The 16,334-nt window shown below is 41.0% G+C and overlaps 1 protein-coding gene across 4 annotated transcripts in view; it reads left to right on the top strand.

Moving 5' to 3' along the window:
- LOC139635015 (ELKS/Rab6-interacting/CAST family member 1-like) overlaps nt 1-16,334 on the top strand; it is a 118,614-nt gene that overhangs the window by 99,259 nt on the left and 3,021 nt on the right. For 2 of the 4 annotated variants that reach the window (XR_011694116.1, XR_011694115.1), the window contains one exon: nt 3,552-3,692. Coding sequence is in view for 2 of the 4 variants with exons in the window: in XM_071501905.1 (XP_071358006.1) it covers nt 3,552-3,737 (186 nt within the window). In the remaining 2 variants the exon portion in view is untranslated. Of the gene's footprint in view, nt 1-3,551; nt 3,738-16,334 lie in introns of those variants that run through there. The other 2 variants (XM_071501905.1, XM_071501906.1) reach the window with 1 other exon arrangement.

Genomic DNA, 16,334 nt, shown 5'->3' with positions numbered 1-16,334 from the left:
AAATTCAAAGACTTTAAGCTCTGCAAAGACTTTCAGAGGTCAGTGTTTTGTTCATATTTCACATTATTATTACTGTGGTAAATTCAGACTTATTTTTATACATTTTTTCTGTTAGTCATTATATGGTTCTTAAAAGGAAAAGAAAGCACTGGTGTTGTTATTTCTGTCTAAATGTCTTCTTTGTATTGCCATCATTCCTTCCATTCTTTCTCTCTGTTTCTCATTTGTCTTGTATTTGATCCGCGGAGCTCCGCTGCAGCTCTGGAAAGTGTGGAGGGTGATTTTTTTAAAAGTTTTTGACAGAATAGTCCAGATTAGAACGTGCTGTGAGAAAACAGCTGTTGCACATGTGTTGAGTATGTTTTTAGAGCAGTAAAGCCGGATTTTCAGAGATGTTATCACATATTGTCATTTTACACAACAGACGTGGAGCGATGACGTCCTTGTTGCACTGCGACTGTCTGCGCACATCATAGCACGCAGCAACAGAGATGTTTTTAAATGCAGAATGTGTAGGAACCAGCCTTTCTTTCTGCTTCTCTTTCCTCCTCCGTCCACCTCCCTCTCTCCTCCGGAGGGAAATGTTCAGTAATGTATTTCGTAATGGACTGTAACCTGCTGGCAGGTCCTCACTGGAAAATACTGTAACTAGAGCTATTTACAACTCTGATAACGACCCTGCATGAGTGCTCGTGTGTGTGTGTGTGTGTGTCTGTGTGTGTGTTTCGGTCACAGTCTCTTTGTGTGTCTGCTGGTATGGTGTGGATATGTATATATTCAGTGTCTGTGTGAAAAGCAAGCCATTGTGACCCAGGAAGGTGGTGTTGCTACTCATGAACACACCATTGGATGTGGCCTGGAAAAACACAAAATTACTCCTAGTTTATGTGTGTGTGTGTGTGTGTGTGTGTGTGTGTATGCGTGTGTTTGCAGTAAATAAGGTAGGGACTCAGAATCAGATGTGACAGTTACTTTGATTTGCATTCGCTTTATTTTCAGCTTTCATTTTTGCTGCAATGCTGCCAGAGACGAGTCTGCAAAAACAGTTTTCTTTTTTCCCACAAAACTACCCACATCTAGCTCTTTTCATTAATTTGTCAGGATGGTCAAACACATGAATTGACTGAATAATGAATGTTGGATATATATGTCTAGTTTTATATGTTATGTTTTATTAAAAAATGATCAAAATCTGCCGATCTGCAACTTGTGTTTTTTGCTGTTGTGGCAGCTGAGGCTGGCTTTCAGATTTAGAAACTGTGTTAAAGCTGTGTCTCTGCGATAGGTACATTTCCTGTTTTTTTTTTGGTTATCGCATCAGTCATTATAAATACAACATGCAAGCAGTAAGAGGGCACCCCGCATCAGAGTCAAGAATACAAACAGCAGTGTTTGACAAGGTGTCCTCGAAAATAGATGCTGTTTTTAAAACTGACATCTGTTTGTAGTCAGTTTAACCCATGCTTGTGAGTTCATGTGCTGTGATGCATCGGTACAGACACTAAGGTTACTGCCATTTACAGTAGTACACCTTGCACAGTCATTCAGAGCAGTGTTTAAACTGTCGATCAACACTATGCTTGAGGTGTCCTGATGAACAGTTTTAACCGACACCTGCCAACAATTTCATGATTTCATACTGACTGACAGCCTCTACTTTCTGTCTAAACTCAATGCATCAAGAATAAAAGTCAACATTACACGAATATTTGCAATTCTTGCAGCTAAATGTTTGGGGAGAGAAGCAGATTGATGAGCTGAGGTGGAGTTCAGATACAGAGAGGCAGAATGATGTTACTGCGCTGAGTGAAAAGATCCTGCCGTCGAAACTCAAGAGTGTGTGTATGTGTGTCGGTGTGGGTGTATGCTGAGTGACAATGAGCACGGAGCGCAGGGTGTGGACAGACGCCGCTGGGATTAAATATACTTTACCAACACACACATACACACACACACTAACAGCCCTCTTAACATGCTTCCTCTGCACTTAAATCCTGCTATTCCCCAAGGAGAATAGTGTGTGTCTGTATGTCTTATCTGTGCGTCTGTGAGTGTGTGAATGTGTGCCTGTATGTGTCTCTCGGGGGGTCCTGTCCCGTCCGGCCAAAATGTGTGTGTATCTGTTTTGCTCATCTCATCCCCGTTCCCACACTGACACACACAGACACACACACATTAGTCGTTTGGCTGCAGTGAAACAAATGTTACTGTTAAACAAGGGAATCAGATTTGTATCATTAAAGCTGCTACCTGTTCACCGCTGATCAGGTAGTTGACTGCATTCGTGATCTCTACTGAAATCATGATTATTAGCGGTTTTATGTGTGTATGTGTGGTCGTGTTAACTCCTGGATCAAACCGGTCTCTTGACTGCAGTAACATATTTCATGGCGCATACATGGAAAGATTTGTTTTTTCTAGGCTCATGAATGTCTCTCACTTTAATTGTTTTAAAATTCATTGACACGGGCACAAGACTTTGGTTCTGGTCTGAGGTGACACAAATAGTTATTGCTTTTATTAAAAAAATGTGATTTTACCAAATTTCACCAGTAAAATCACTTCTGAATAATCGTGTAAACAAATGTGCTAGTGGGGATATCTGACTGAAACTGTAGGGATTTGAGAATAATCAGACTAAGCACTAAATGTGAGACCATTATTGAAATGTCCATGGTGTGCATGAATCAGAATGACTTTTTACAACATCCCAACCTCTTTCTATTTCCATGTCTGTTTCATCACACCTTACCCTACATGTCTGCATCAGCTCAGCTCTCATTTTTAGTCTCTAATGACTTGTATGTTTGTATTTCATGCAGTTTGCACATTGAGCTAAACTGTGCACTGTTGAACTGGCTAACAGACTTTGCTAGGTGCCGGAAAAGTATGAGCTGCACTGTCCACAACCACTCCATGTTTCCTATGCAGTGCACTATATCTACAGTCTGCCATTTTATTTTAGCATCTGAATTCAGAGTGGTAAATTTATACGTTAACAAGCCTGCAGTGCATTGTGTCACATTTTATAGATGCAAACATTACCGACTCTCTGCCACGAGACTACACTAAGAGCACTGAATGAGTGAAGAGGTGATACAGAGCAGACACAGCCAATCACATGTACAGTAAACACGGGGAAATAGGTGTTTTGTATTTGGGTTAATTAGTTGATTGTCTACAGATGCACCTGAGTGTTTTTCAGCCTCTGTCATTTATACCTGAACGTGTGTGTTTGACAGTTTGTGTGTAATTCAAACAAGCAGATTCTTCTTTGTGGGAGCTCTTTTTTTTTTTTTTTTTTTACATCCAATCTATACCGTATCAAAATGAAAGATTATTTTAAACTAATAACCATAAGGAAGTATTCACTCTGTCTCAGTCTGCCTCATTCTCTCTCTCTGGATAAACAGTGTTGCCAGCTTGTATCCCTGAAGAATGCTTTAAACCGTTGTCATGGGCAGCAGTGGCCTCTTTGTGTTGTTATATTGTGTGTGAATAAAAAATAAATAAATAAACACATTTTTTATGTCCTGCCCTTCCTCCTTCAGATTATCTCTCCCCTCCTGGATCTCCATCAGAACCGCAGTAAACTGAAGCTGTACATCAGTCACCTGACCTCACTGTGTCAGGAGCGAGACCCAATCATATTGCAGGACTTCGCCCCGCCCCCGGCCTATCACCGCCCTGACTCCGCCTCCTGGCATACGCAGCTGCACAGCATGACGCAGGAACAGGTAGGAAACTTGTATGTGATGATAAGAGGAAAGAAACTTGTGCAAAGTGAGTGTGTGTGTGTGTGTGTGTGTGTGTGTGTGTGTGTGTGTGTGTGTGTGTGTGTGTGTGTGTGTGTGTGTGTGTGTGTGTGTGTGTGTGTGTGTAGACACGTCCTTCTACGGTTGTGTGGATGAATTTTGGTTTGAAAACATTTTGGTCACTTTAAAGTGTTGTTTGAGGGTTAGAACTTGGTTCTAGAGTTAGAATTAGGTTTAATTATGTTAGACTCTTATTTGTGAAGGTTAAGGTGAGGGTAAGGGGCTAGGGAACGCATTATATCAATGAGCGATCTCACAACTGATGTAAGACAAGTGTGTGTATGTGTGTGTATGTGTAATGTGTGGAGTAGATGTGCTCTATTTTCGAAAAATGTGGGAAAAAAACTGAGGACATTTTTGTCACTCCTCATTTATCAGTTTCTAAAAGTAGCCACTGAGTGTGTTTCTGTGTGCTTACTTGTACATGACGTGTGTGAGTTTGTGTGATGGTTCTCGCTGCGTGTGTGTGCATGTGTGTCTGTAATTGTGTGGATGTGCTTGTAGGAGTAGGGCACACACTGGTCAGCCTGGCAGGTTTTTGGCGCTGCCTCTGACATTATTGAAAAGATTTACTCCGGCGGGTCACCTGACGACAAGCGCCTGGCAGCGGAACAAATACCATTTCAGACGTTTTCTTTTACAGGGAGTAAACTTCTGCTTCAGGCTTTTGGCAGCAGGAGGAGGGTTGGTTCATGCACAGAGCAGGGAGGGGAGAGAAGAGCGTATTTATTTTACTGTCGAAAGAGTTGTCATCTGAGAGAGGGAGGAGAGAAAGGAGAAGGGAAATGAGGATAGAAAGAAAAGGTGAGGCTTAGGGAAAGTTGAAAAAACGCTGATTAACCTGCTTCGCTGTATTACCATTGTCATGGTAACAAACTGTGTTTTCAGATACTGAATATAAACAGTATATTATTGAGTTAATTTTTTTTTTTTTTGGGGCCGTCTTCGACTTCCCCTGTGTCTCTCTTTCTCTGTCCTTTTCTCCATATTGAAAACATATCAGGCGATGGTCGCTACATGTGGTATACATTGAAAATCGGTAACTCTAGACACACACACATACTCACAGAGCAATGTGACAGAGTGTGTGGTTAGGGTACAGCAGGACTAGTTTCCTAAATTCCTCATGAAAGCCCTATTGTATGTCTTAATGCTGCACAATGTCTCTGTTTAGCATGAGCGCTTTGGATATGGCGCTGCGTGGTTTGGTGTCACTTCAAATAAACTCTGAATATAGAGAATTAAGTTGTCATTTAATCACCGTGTACATTAAAGGCACAGAGAAATTCTCTGGGTGACTTTCACGGACAGACAATTACTATACGTATTTTTCATCATCAGCCTGTTTTCACTAAAAGAAAATGCCGACAGTATTCTGCGGTCCAGTGGCCCGGGATCCACATTTTCAAAAGAAAAACATACTCTGAATTAAAACTGATTATGTGGGCAGCTGTGAAAGCTTATCTAACAAGATTGAATGCTTTTAGACGGCCAGCTGAATAGCCTGCAGTATTTTATTCCTACCTTATATTTTATAAAAACATTTCAAAATATTGAAAACATTTGAACCAAACTGAGCCCAGAAGTCAGATTTACAACTGAGGAAAACAAGATCTTATAAAAAGACCGAATTTGCCCTTTTACCACAAATCACTTGCATTTTACATCACAGCTAACCATCTCCATGGCGAAGTGCAGTGTTTTCAATTTCTTTGTTGTTCTTCTTGTTTTGTGCAGCGTTATTAGCTGCAGTGTTAAAACCAACTCATCCATCACAGGAAACATTGTGTCTGCCTTTACTGTCGTCAAAGTTGTGTTATCTTTGCGCGGATTAATGCAGTTGTCACATATCCTGTTACCCAAATTTGTCTTCAAATGTTCTCCATGTGACTGCTCCAAAATTCACGTGTGTGCAATTTCTCTGGTTAGGTTTTAGCCCCATTTTAGCCCTGCATGCCTCCCATTAAAAAGCACCATTAAAAAGTGCATGGCGCTTTATCTGAAGGTAACCAGATGTGCATTTACCAAACCATTTCAGCAAATGGAAATTTTCAAAGAGTAACAAAAACACAATGGACTGGTGCAGTCATTCAAAGTTAAGTTGCCTCTATTAGAGATTAAAAAAATACTAATAATTAAAAAAATAATAATATCAGTCTTTGTCTGAGGGAAGGCATAAATGTTCCTACTTGTTTCTAGCTTTTGTGAGACTATCCTACAATACAAAATTAAAGCCAAAGCCAAAAAGCCTTATTTTAAAGAATGTTAATTGAATCGTTAAGAGGGAAAAAACGCAGTAATCACAATATTTGCAGAACGACAAGGATACTTCGTTCAGATTTTAGGTGAAAACTCCCTCAACTTTCCTTTCTAACTTTCCCTTTTTCTTACATTTCTGTCATCATTCTCATCACTTTCTTATTTCTTCAGGCCTTTGCTTCTTCTTTCTTCACTTAGTTTTCTTATAAAGTGCCTCCGTCACCATCACACTTTTCTCTCACTGGCTCCATGTTAATGTAGGTGTGCTCACAACTTAGGTTTATACTTTGTTGTCGGTGAGATGTTTCCCTTGACAACGTCAAAGCTTGAATTTTTCTGCCTCTCCTCAACTCCCTCTGTCCAAATCCACCCAAACTCAGGCAGTGCCACTTGGCGCCATGCGTCTGCTTTAGACCCTGACCCTGCCTACACACAATCACAGACACACACTGCCAGTCTTTCATTCAAGCCCGTGTTTCTCGTTTTCCTTCATCATGTGTCACCATCACCCTGGCTGACCCCTCGTAACGCACCCACACACACACACACACACACACACACTGTCTCCCTCCAGACCACCATGTTCCACCGTGCCAGCTTCTCTCCTCTGTCTTGTGGTGAGTGTGTGTGTGTGTGTGTGTGTGTGTGTGTATGTTTTACAAGTCTCTCCCTGGCTCTGTTAAAATGCCTGGCACTCTGTAAAGTCATTAGGATCATACTAAAATAGCATGTTAAATACACATGGACAGACACACAAACACACACACATGGAAATCTACATATCCCACACCCACATATGACTTAACACCGGCGCACAGAGATCATGACTGACCACTGGAGGCTCGTGTACCTGACAGCGCGCCTCTGTGAAGCGTCACCACCTCAAACATTTTAATAACGCTGTGTCTGATGTAACTTTCCCCTGTGTTGTTAAACTTGAGCAACAGTCGAAAGAAAGTCGAGGAAAGGGTGGTGGGTGAGAACAAGCTGGTCTTTAGGGTTTATCAACTGGGCACCTCCCAGTACAGATAACTGCTTACACTGAGAGCAAGAAACCTCAGGGACGCTCATCAGTAAATTCAGGCCCTACAGAACGAAAGTCCTGCTTTCTGTACAGATAAGCCAAACTGGGGAAAAAAAAGATATCTCAAATATAAACATACTGCTTTTTTTAGGGTGCTGTGTAACTGAAATTATGAACCTATTAACCACTTTCCAAACAGCAACAGTAAAAAGGGCCTCAGAGTGAGATTTCAAAATGAAACCAGAGTTTTTCTTGACATATTTTGGGTCGTTTTCCAACACCAGATGTAACCAGATGTTTTTATTGCTTCACAATAAAAACAAAAAACACACTTTTGTGTGTTTGTGGCAAAAATAGAAGATATTATCTCAACACAGCAACCACAGCACTTCATTAGTCAGCACTGGACAAAACAAAATCCATGCTGAAAGCTTTTAATCCGTCATGTGAACTAAATCAATGATATAATAATGTGACATATTGTTAAAGCGCTCATTAATTTGTGCAGATGTTTGTACCATTTTAATGCGATGATGTAGGTTTGGATGACATTCATCTTCCAGTTTCGTCATTTTTAACTCTCCGCAAGGTCAATTTCCACTGAAACATTGAATTTTTCTGTAGCTTTCGAAACATAAAGAGGAAAAAAGTTCTAGACTTAGAGCGAAGCAGCCACTGCTTTGGTTTTACAGACTGAAATATCTCAACAACTTTCAGCTGGATTGACGTTTGAATGGCTGCGCGCTTTCTTGCGTACGCTCTGTACTGTAGTCTCCACATGTCGGGTCTCAGCTAAATCGCTCAAGCAGCATGGAGCCCAGCAGTGAGCTGTTAGCGAAAGGCCAGTTTTCAAAAGACGGATTTGCTGAAGATATTTTTTTTTTTTTTTTTTTGGTCATCTGTTCCTGTGTGTTTGTTTCCATGTCTCTCTTTAACCTCAGCTGAACTACAAAAGCAACACTGACTCCAATAGTGAGGTTTTACCAAAAGAGCTGTTTTCTGTGCCATAGTCATAATAATAACCTTTATGGCTCAATGACGTCTCTAATGAGCACTGAAGAGAACTGGCATCGTAATCTTACACACACACACACACACACACACACAGGAAGTCTCTCTCTCTCTCTGACCTATGTCTCTCTCCTTGGCCTGAAGTGTGAAGGTATAAGAATTGGCTGCGTGTGTGTATGTGCATATCTGTGTTTATGTGTGTGTTTGTCCATTCATACAAGTTCCATTAAGCGGAAAAGCTGTTGAAGTACGACTGTATGTGTGTGTGTGCGTGTGGTTGTAGTTCATTATAGTCTATATGTGTGGACGTGCGTGTTTTTGGTGCTGTAAAAAATGTATGAAGTGTTGTTGGCTGAGTTGGACATTGTATCGCTGCTCTTATGAATACAGCATGAATTGTCAGCCCATGACTCTCTATCTGCTAAAAGTACAGCGGCTCCCAGTGAGTGACTGCGAGCGCTCATGAGCCAACTCAAACTGGAGAAACCTCAGTGAAGACTGAGCCCACATATTTACAACTCTACAAGTCATTGTAATGAATGATAATACCACAGAATTGCAGACTTCAATTGCATTGTTGTTACAGTGTAATTTCAAAATAAAAGGTTCCTCATAGAGGAAGAGGGGAGTACTCACTTTCTCCCTGGCTTACTTTACATCCAGGGCCTGGCGGCTGTTAGCTCGACTCAAGTGACTCAAATTACTTTATAACAAAGTTCCAATACAAGAAAACAACACCTATAAGCTGTTGCAGCCCTGCTGACTTCAGACTCTGCTCTTTGAATACTTCCTGGTCAAAATACTATAAAACTAATTCAGCATAATAAAAATCAAAATAAAAGACTGATCATTTATTTGTTATGAGGGACAGTAAATTTTCACAAAACTAAGGACCAGAGGAAAATGTTTGGGCTATTATATTATCAGATTAATTGGTAAAAGTCAAACTTATGTATGGTCAGAGTTGGATAATTCTGCTAATTAACAAATTTACAATTACAATTTACAAAGAAGTAATGGTAAAAAAAAACACCCTGAAACTTACTGAAATGTACTTTTTACATTAAAAAGTCAGGTTTCAAATGGACACAATCATTGTTTTTTCAGCTCTGCAGCCTGATGACCTGTGGCAAAATGATGCCCTCTCCGCAGTCTGGACAGGAACTATGTATGCCTGTGTGTGAGGACCCCTCATGATTTAAAGGTCACTGATTGGGTGATTTTGATTGACAGAAGATACAAAAACAGGACGAGGCGGAGCTGAAACTTAAACATCACAGCTGATAATGAAGAGTGTGGCTACAGTATTACAATAATGCTGATAGCCTGGCTGTGTGTGTGTGTGTGTGTGTGTGTGTGTGCGCGCGCACCTCTGTGTGCTAATGCAGAATTTAAACATCACTGGTGCTTGTATGTCTGTCTGCTCTCTGTGTTTCGTAGAATAACTTTCTGCCTCGGAGTGCAGTTCACATTGAAGCTGGAAACAAGAATGATACAGTGAGAGCGATGTTGATGACTCAGTTTTTTATTTGTAGCAGTTTTCCTGTGAAGATCTGTCCTCATGGATTGTTTTTTTTTTTTTTTGTCCTTATGAACCCCCAGAGCTGTCGGACTTCACATTTGAAATGAGACAACGACTTGGACTTGACTGCTTTGAGACTTGAGAATTGACACCCTCAATACTTCAGACTTGAATGCAACAAATAAGTCTCAAATTTTAACTCGATTACATCCTGTAACTGTAAACAATAAGTGAGACAGTGTCAGACAGCGTGAATATTTAAAGATTAGGCCTCTGTTTTGAAAGGACTTGGTCTCACTACCAACACAGCTGTGGAAGGGATAATGTTGAAATGCTGCTTCATTTTAATGGCCAGAGTTGAGACCTTAAAGACTAAGGAAGACTTGTGACTTATCTTGAGATTTGACATGGACTTTCCCCAAAAGTCCTTAAAATCATCTGTTTATCTTGACGCGTCGTGAGGCTTTTGTGTCTGTGTGCAAAAGAAACTGTACTAAGGTGTGGTGTGGAGGATAGATGAGGGAGGAGGAGAGGTGGAGGAGAGGTGGAGGAGAGGGGTTTTGGGGGTTGTGTGGAGCAGAGATTCAGAGCCATCAATTTGTGCTGCGTTGTGGTCTGGGGTCTCTCTCGGCTTTCATTAGGCAGCTCTGCTTCCTGCTCCAAGGATGATTGTTTTCTCTCTAAATACGACACAGAGGTCCTCAACGACCATTAGACACATACACACACACACACACACACACACACACACACACACACACACACTCAGAAACACAGACAAAAGGAGAGACAGTCAGACGCACCCACACACACATGTGCGACCCTCAGAACCCATTTCACAGCCTCACACACACACACACACACATTGGCCTTCGCTGGTCATTACAGACTAACTGCTGGTTTTTATGCAGATTTATTGAATCCAGGCTCTAATGGCTTTACCAGTCTCCCTCTTTTTTACATGCATTTTCTGTCTTTCACTTCTTTCTCCCTTGATCTTTCCCTCTGTCTCTGGTTATCACTCTCTGCTCCGCCTCCTCTTGATTTCTGTCCTGTCCTCTTTCTTCCTCTCTCACTTTCCCCCTTTGTTCCTTTGAATCTTTCTGTCTTTTCCAGTCTTTCTCCCATTTTTTCCATCAGTTAGTTTCCCGCTTTCTCTGTCACACTCTCTCTCTCTCTGTCACTCTTTCAAGTCCTACTTCAATCTCTGCCTTTCTTTTCCAACCTTTTTGTCCGTCCGTCATCTCTTCCCCGTAATGGGAAGACAAGCCGGTGATGGTGACAGGTGAAGGGCAAAGACTTGAATTAACCCACAGAGAGAAACACACAGAAACATGAGCTCCACTCTCACACTCACACTTCTCTTGTCTCTATCTCAACTCTTAGCTCACAATGGCAGCCATTGTGGACGTCTCTAGCTTCACACTTTTCTCCTGCGTTATTGCTGCAGATATTTCCACATGGCCATGCTGGAGGAATTTATTTCAGGACAGCCATAAAATCATTCTGACTTTTACACACCTCACAGATTTCAGTGGAACAATTATGTGGAGACAATGTCAAATGTAAAAATGCCATATGCTGTTATGTAACAAAATATTTTACGAGATCATATCTTGTATGATGTAAGATGTAGATGTCCTGCACTTGTATGAGCATATTTGAGACTGTGGCTAACACCAAACAATGAAAAGCATTATTTTCATTTTTCTTTAGGGATCTATGGGATGAGCAAAGAAATGTGATCATATAGATTGTACTATTTCTATTTTCCCTGGTTGTTTTTGACCAAATTAAACAATATTAAAATAGAAACTATTGGTTTGAAGGAGATGACCATTTTTGTACAAGTACAACGTGTGAGTGCACTCCACTACAGTATATTCCACACTGTATTTGATCACTGGCCACAGATTTTGCACCTTGGTTTAAATTAAGGTAAAGTACTTACACATGCCACCCTAAACTGTGTTTAATTTGAGGTAAATTGCTGTTGGACTCGTTGTATCATAAAGTGTTTTGAACACTCCCCCCTTTGGTTCAGTTTCAGATAAATGTGTTTATTTTTGTCCCAGCTGTTTTTAGAAGCAGCTCAGGCTTCCTTTTGTCACACCATTAGATTGCATTTCCTCATTTTGCTGCATCTTTGCCATTAAGACAAGTAAACCAAACCTAAAAGTTCTTTTATACAAACTGTGAATTAGTTTGAACTAAATTGCTTCCATCTTTTCAGATTGGCCTTCTGGGAGGTTACACTATACAGAGTCAATGCTCCAGTCTGTTTTTGTGGTTTGTTTCTGCAGCCATTAGTGCTGCAAGTCCAGCCTTGTATAGTTGTTCCTGTAGGGCCAATTTAAGATTTAAGTCTTTTTTATGTACTTTATAAGTCCTGTTTTCTCTGAAGGTATTCCACTATAGTTACCACACTTACATTCACAAGCCCAGCTCTCCGTGTAGCTTAACCAGCATTATTAGGTGCTAAAGTGAATGCTGGAGAACTGAACTGACAGATTTAAGGTCCCAGACTTTAATAAAATGCTGTGCGGGGAGTTTTGCACATACCCTTCCTTAACCGTTGCTTCAAGTGCTCATGAGCAAGGCACAAGATGGGGGAGAGCGTGTTTAATCCTCTGTCACCTCCTCACCAACTGCTCCCACAGGCCGAGCTTGTAAATATGAAAATGTTCCTATAGTCAATTTGGCTGATTAAATAAACCTGTTAGAATGAAATTACAGAGTGATGTTGAATTGCCCACAAAATGTGTTTCCCTTGTATTTTTCCTCAGCTGTTAGTGCTAAAGCAGTGCAGTATTTTTAGTCCTCCAGGAGCAGTTTTAGGTACAAATCCTGAAGCTCTATTCCCTCTGCAGCTCGTTAGCCTGCATCGTTAGCTGAGCTGTACTGGGCTGTGCGCACACACACACGCACACACACACACACACATTTGGTCACATGGCTCAGGCACTGTTGGGCTTGGTGCATTACAGGCAGCCAACTTATAAAGCAGTCTATACAGTGTAAGCCTGTTAGAACCTAATAGTTTAAATAGAGACAGGCAGAGAGACAGGGATTATAATAGTCTGTAAAGGCCTATTATACTTTATCCCTTTGCTCTTACTCATAATGGAGTTTCTATAGCACCACTCCAGGCTGCTGTTGAAGAGTCTCTCTGAACCTCCTGTGACTGTAGCTTTACTTCCTGCAACTTATTACATTGCTGAGGAATATTTGGCCTCCAGACATTTCCTGCGTCCTGACCTCCACACTCCCTTTCCCCTGTGTAACTCTGTTATATACGTTTAAATTAGAGTCTGGCATGAAGTTTTTTATCATTACTATTTCTATTTTTATACCCTGCATAGACCCTATTTAAACATTTCAAATGGTGCAAAATGGGAGGGATGTAGGACGAGTGAGTCCAGGACTCCTACAATTCTCACATGGTGGCAGTAACTGTACCCAGAGCTCTTCCTTGGTCCATAACCTAATTTTTTACAAAATTATTTGTTAGTTATTTCATCAAGGTAAAATAAAATCCCTCTTTCCATTCATATAATACATGTGCACCACCAAAGCCCAGTGTTACATTTGTGAATTTTCTGCAGTCTCTGAAAATTTCCTTGTGACATAAATGTTTCATAAATGGCATGTCAGGCTTAAATAGGTGATATCAGTAATCAATATTTTTGTCTTGTTTCTGAGTGAAACAGAATCATTAACAATCTCCAGGCAGCTCTAGGAGTGGCTACATTTTGTGTGCAGCACTTGATAGAATTTTTTTTTTTTTGTGGAAGTAGGTCAGTGGGCCTCACTTTAAGCAACCCTGATCTATGGAGACGTAGGACCCGTACCTCATGATTCATAGAACATCATCCCCCTAAACCAGTCAAAGCAGGATGAAGGTAACTGTGTAAGATTCAGAGCGGTGAAGTGGACGCAGACAGTTTTCTGATAAAAACACGTCCCTGGCCTCAGATTCATCTGCAAATGAAAAGCTGCATGTAGTCAAGTAATTTTATAAGATGTGTGTCTGCAGCAGGCAGTTGACCTGCTTATGGAGGGGCTAATGCGCTCCAGTTAAATAATATATTTGGTCTCTGTCTTTCTCTACCTCCACCCATTTGCAGTTTGTTGCTCTCTCTCTGTTAATCTCTCTGTCTCTATCTCTCTCTGCTGAGTTATGGTTTCTTTAGAAAACATTAGCATTCCTCTGCAAAGAGGTTCAAGCCCTGCAATCTGTGTCAAGAGGTCAGTGTACACACACACACACACACACACACACACACACACACACACATCTTGTCCTCATCGTCATTCTCAAGCTGATAGCCTGTGCGTGCATATACATGTTTGTGCACAAGTGAGATATTTGTGTGTGTCTGTGTGTGTGTCTGTGTGTGTGTGTGTGTGTGTGTGTGTGTGTGTGTGTGTGTGTGTGTGTGTGTCTGTGTGTGTGTCTGTGTGTCTCCAGGCCCCCGATAAGGGAGATAATGATCCATCATGATAATGGAGCTTTAATGGCTGCAGTAAAAATCATCTTCAACAACCCTTTCTTTATCTCTCTCTCTCTCTTTCTGTCACACACACACACACACACACACACACACACACACCTTACCCCTTACCTCTGTCTCCCTGCTTCCCACAATCCTCTCCGTCACTCACTAAATTAGAACTTGAGCTTGCAACATACACTTTAGCCTCATGCTGTGCACTCACACACACCTGTCATGTTAAACACCCAAACCACTGTATCTCTCACACACACACACACACATTCACCGACACCTACACTCATGCATCCCATACAAACACAGACACACACACATTAACAGGGAGTCATGAATCTGGCAACACTACCTCTCTGCCTACTTGCATTATTTCATCTACATTTCTCTCTGACCACACACTGTGATCGCATGAGACGGGATCCATGGGCGCTTATAACCACTACATCTGAACTTATACCTCATGACTGGAAACTGTATCGTGAAACCTTGTTTATATTTAATTTCTTCAGCCCATAAATGAGCTTTGGATTGAAGAGAATACGTTTATTGCTTAGCAACGTGGGGATGTTTTTCTCTTTCTGTGGAGCGTTAGCCAGGCTCTCCAGATCAGAAGACCTGCTCAGCCCTCACATTAAAGTGCTGCAGATTAGCCTCATTGTCAGATACAATTTCGGCGGAGGAAAAGAAGATTCATCCAACCACTAACTGTCTTCCTCTCAAAGAATAAGAATACTATAATACCATAAGAATACACATTGAAAACACTCAGGTTAACGACAGCTCCCTTCTAAATTGTAACAGTTGTTGTAGTTGCTGGATGTTATTTTAAGATGCAGGTATACTTCTTCTGCTAGGAAATGTTAATTTCAGGAGAGGACACTGGCACTTAAAAGATACTCTTACCTTAGACACAATAAATCCATGAAGACTTTAAATGCAGATAAGGTACTTCATTTTATACTAGAAAAAGCTAACAGCAGTAAACAGTAGAAATGTATTCACAGATAATATATGAAAAACACATCAATTATCAAATAATGAAGTGAATCTGGTCCTCTCAAATCCATTCTGATTGTTCTATCCACAACCTTGGATTCTGGGTGATAAGGCAGGAAAATCAAAAAATCTCAAAAATCATTTGCATCACCTGCTGCAGAGGTCAAGGTCAAGAGCTTTGGCTGAATCCAGCAGCCCAGCCGGGCATAATTACCTCATCAACATCTCTGTTAGGACGTCCTGTGTTAGACACCTCAGTCATCAAAAAGACCAGGTGGCCCAAAGGATGGTGAGATCTGTCTTTAACGCACATACAAGTGGCTACGTTACACAAACATTGCAAATTCAGCAGCTTTGGTGAAGTCGTGTTCCCTCATGAGCCTGTAACAAGGCAATTGTTGTACATCAAAACAATTGTCTGTGTCAACTCGGCCTTTCTGGTACTTTCCACGGTGCTTTCACTTCCCTGTTTCCCACAGTTACAACGGGTTAAATGTGATTAGCAATTCATTAAATCACAATTTCCAAAATCATTTGTATCATTCTTTATTCCTCTCTTAAATCTTACATCTGTATTTTGTTTGATTACTTATAAAACAATGATGTACTTCATCATAGAGTTCCATGGCTATATGCTGATTCAGTGACTATTACTTTCAGCCCATTAAATGATTTTTTGATTTAACTTCCATTTCCTCTTACTGTTGTTCTCTTGCTGGGGTTCCCCTCTTTGTGGTTGTGGATTTTTCGTTGTAGTTGAAAATTTAGATATTGAGTAACTCTGGTTTTCTCCAGTATTCTGGGGTCTCTGTGGTAGAGAGAGCTTGTGGAGGCTCTATCTTCTCATCTGCGGCCTCCTCTCTCTGACTTATGTAGCCTTGTCTTTCCATTTTGACCGGGCTGTGGCGTGGCCTTCTCCATTTGAAACAGCCACACAGAGCTGGACTCAGGAGTTTTATAAGGCCTCCTGGCTCTGACATTGATGGGCTTGTTGACAGGAGGAATCGATTGCGATCACGTCCTAAGGAAAACTTTGTCTTGTTTTTCTAGTTTTGGCCATCATTCATATTAATTATGAGAACATATTATTCTCTAGGTTAATTGTAGTGATTTCAGGATGTGGTATACCCTCCATCTAGCCACTGACTGCACCATGAATGTGCTCACACGTAGTTTTCAGGTAAACTCACATCCAA

This window comes from Trachinotus anak, unplaced genomic scaffold (assembly GCF_046630095.1).
Source record: "Trachinotus anak isolate AG129_WGS33_773 ecotype Australia unplaced genomic scaffold, CSIRO_AGI_Tana_v1 ptg000018l, whole genome shotgun sequence".
Lineage (NCBI taxonomy): Eukaryota > Metazoa > Chordata > Actinopteri > Carangiformes > Carangidae > Trachinotus > Trachinotus anak.
This window is presented reverse-complemented; position numbering and strand designations above follow the sequence as displayed.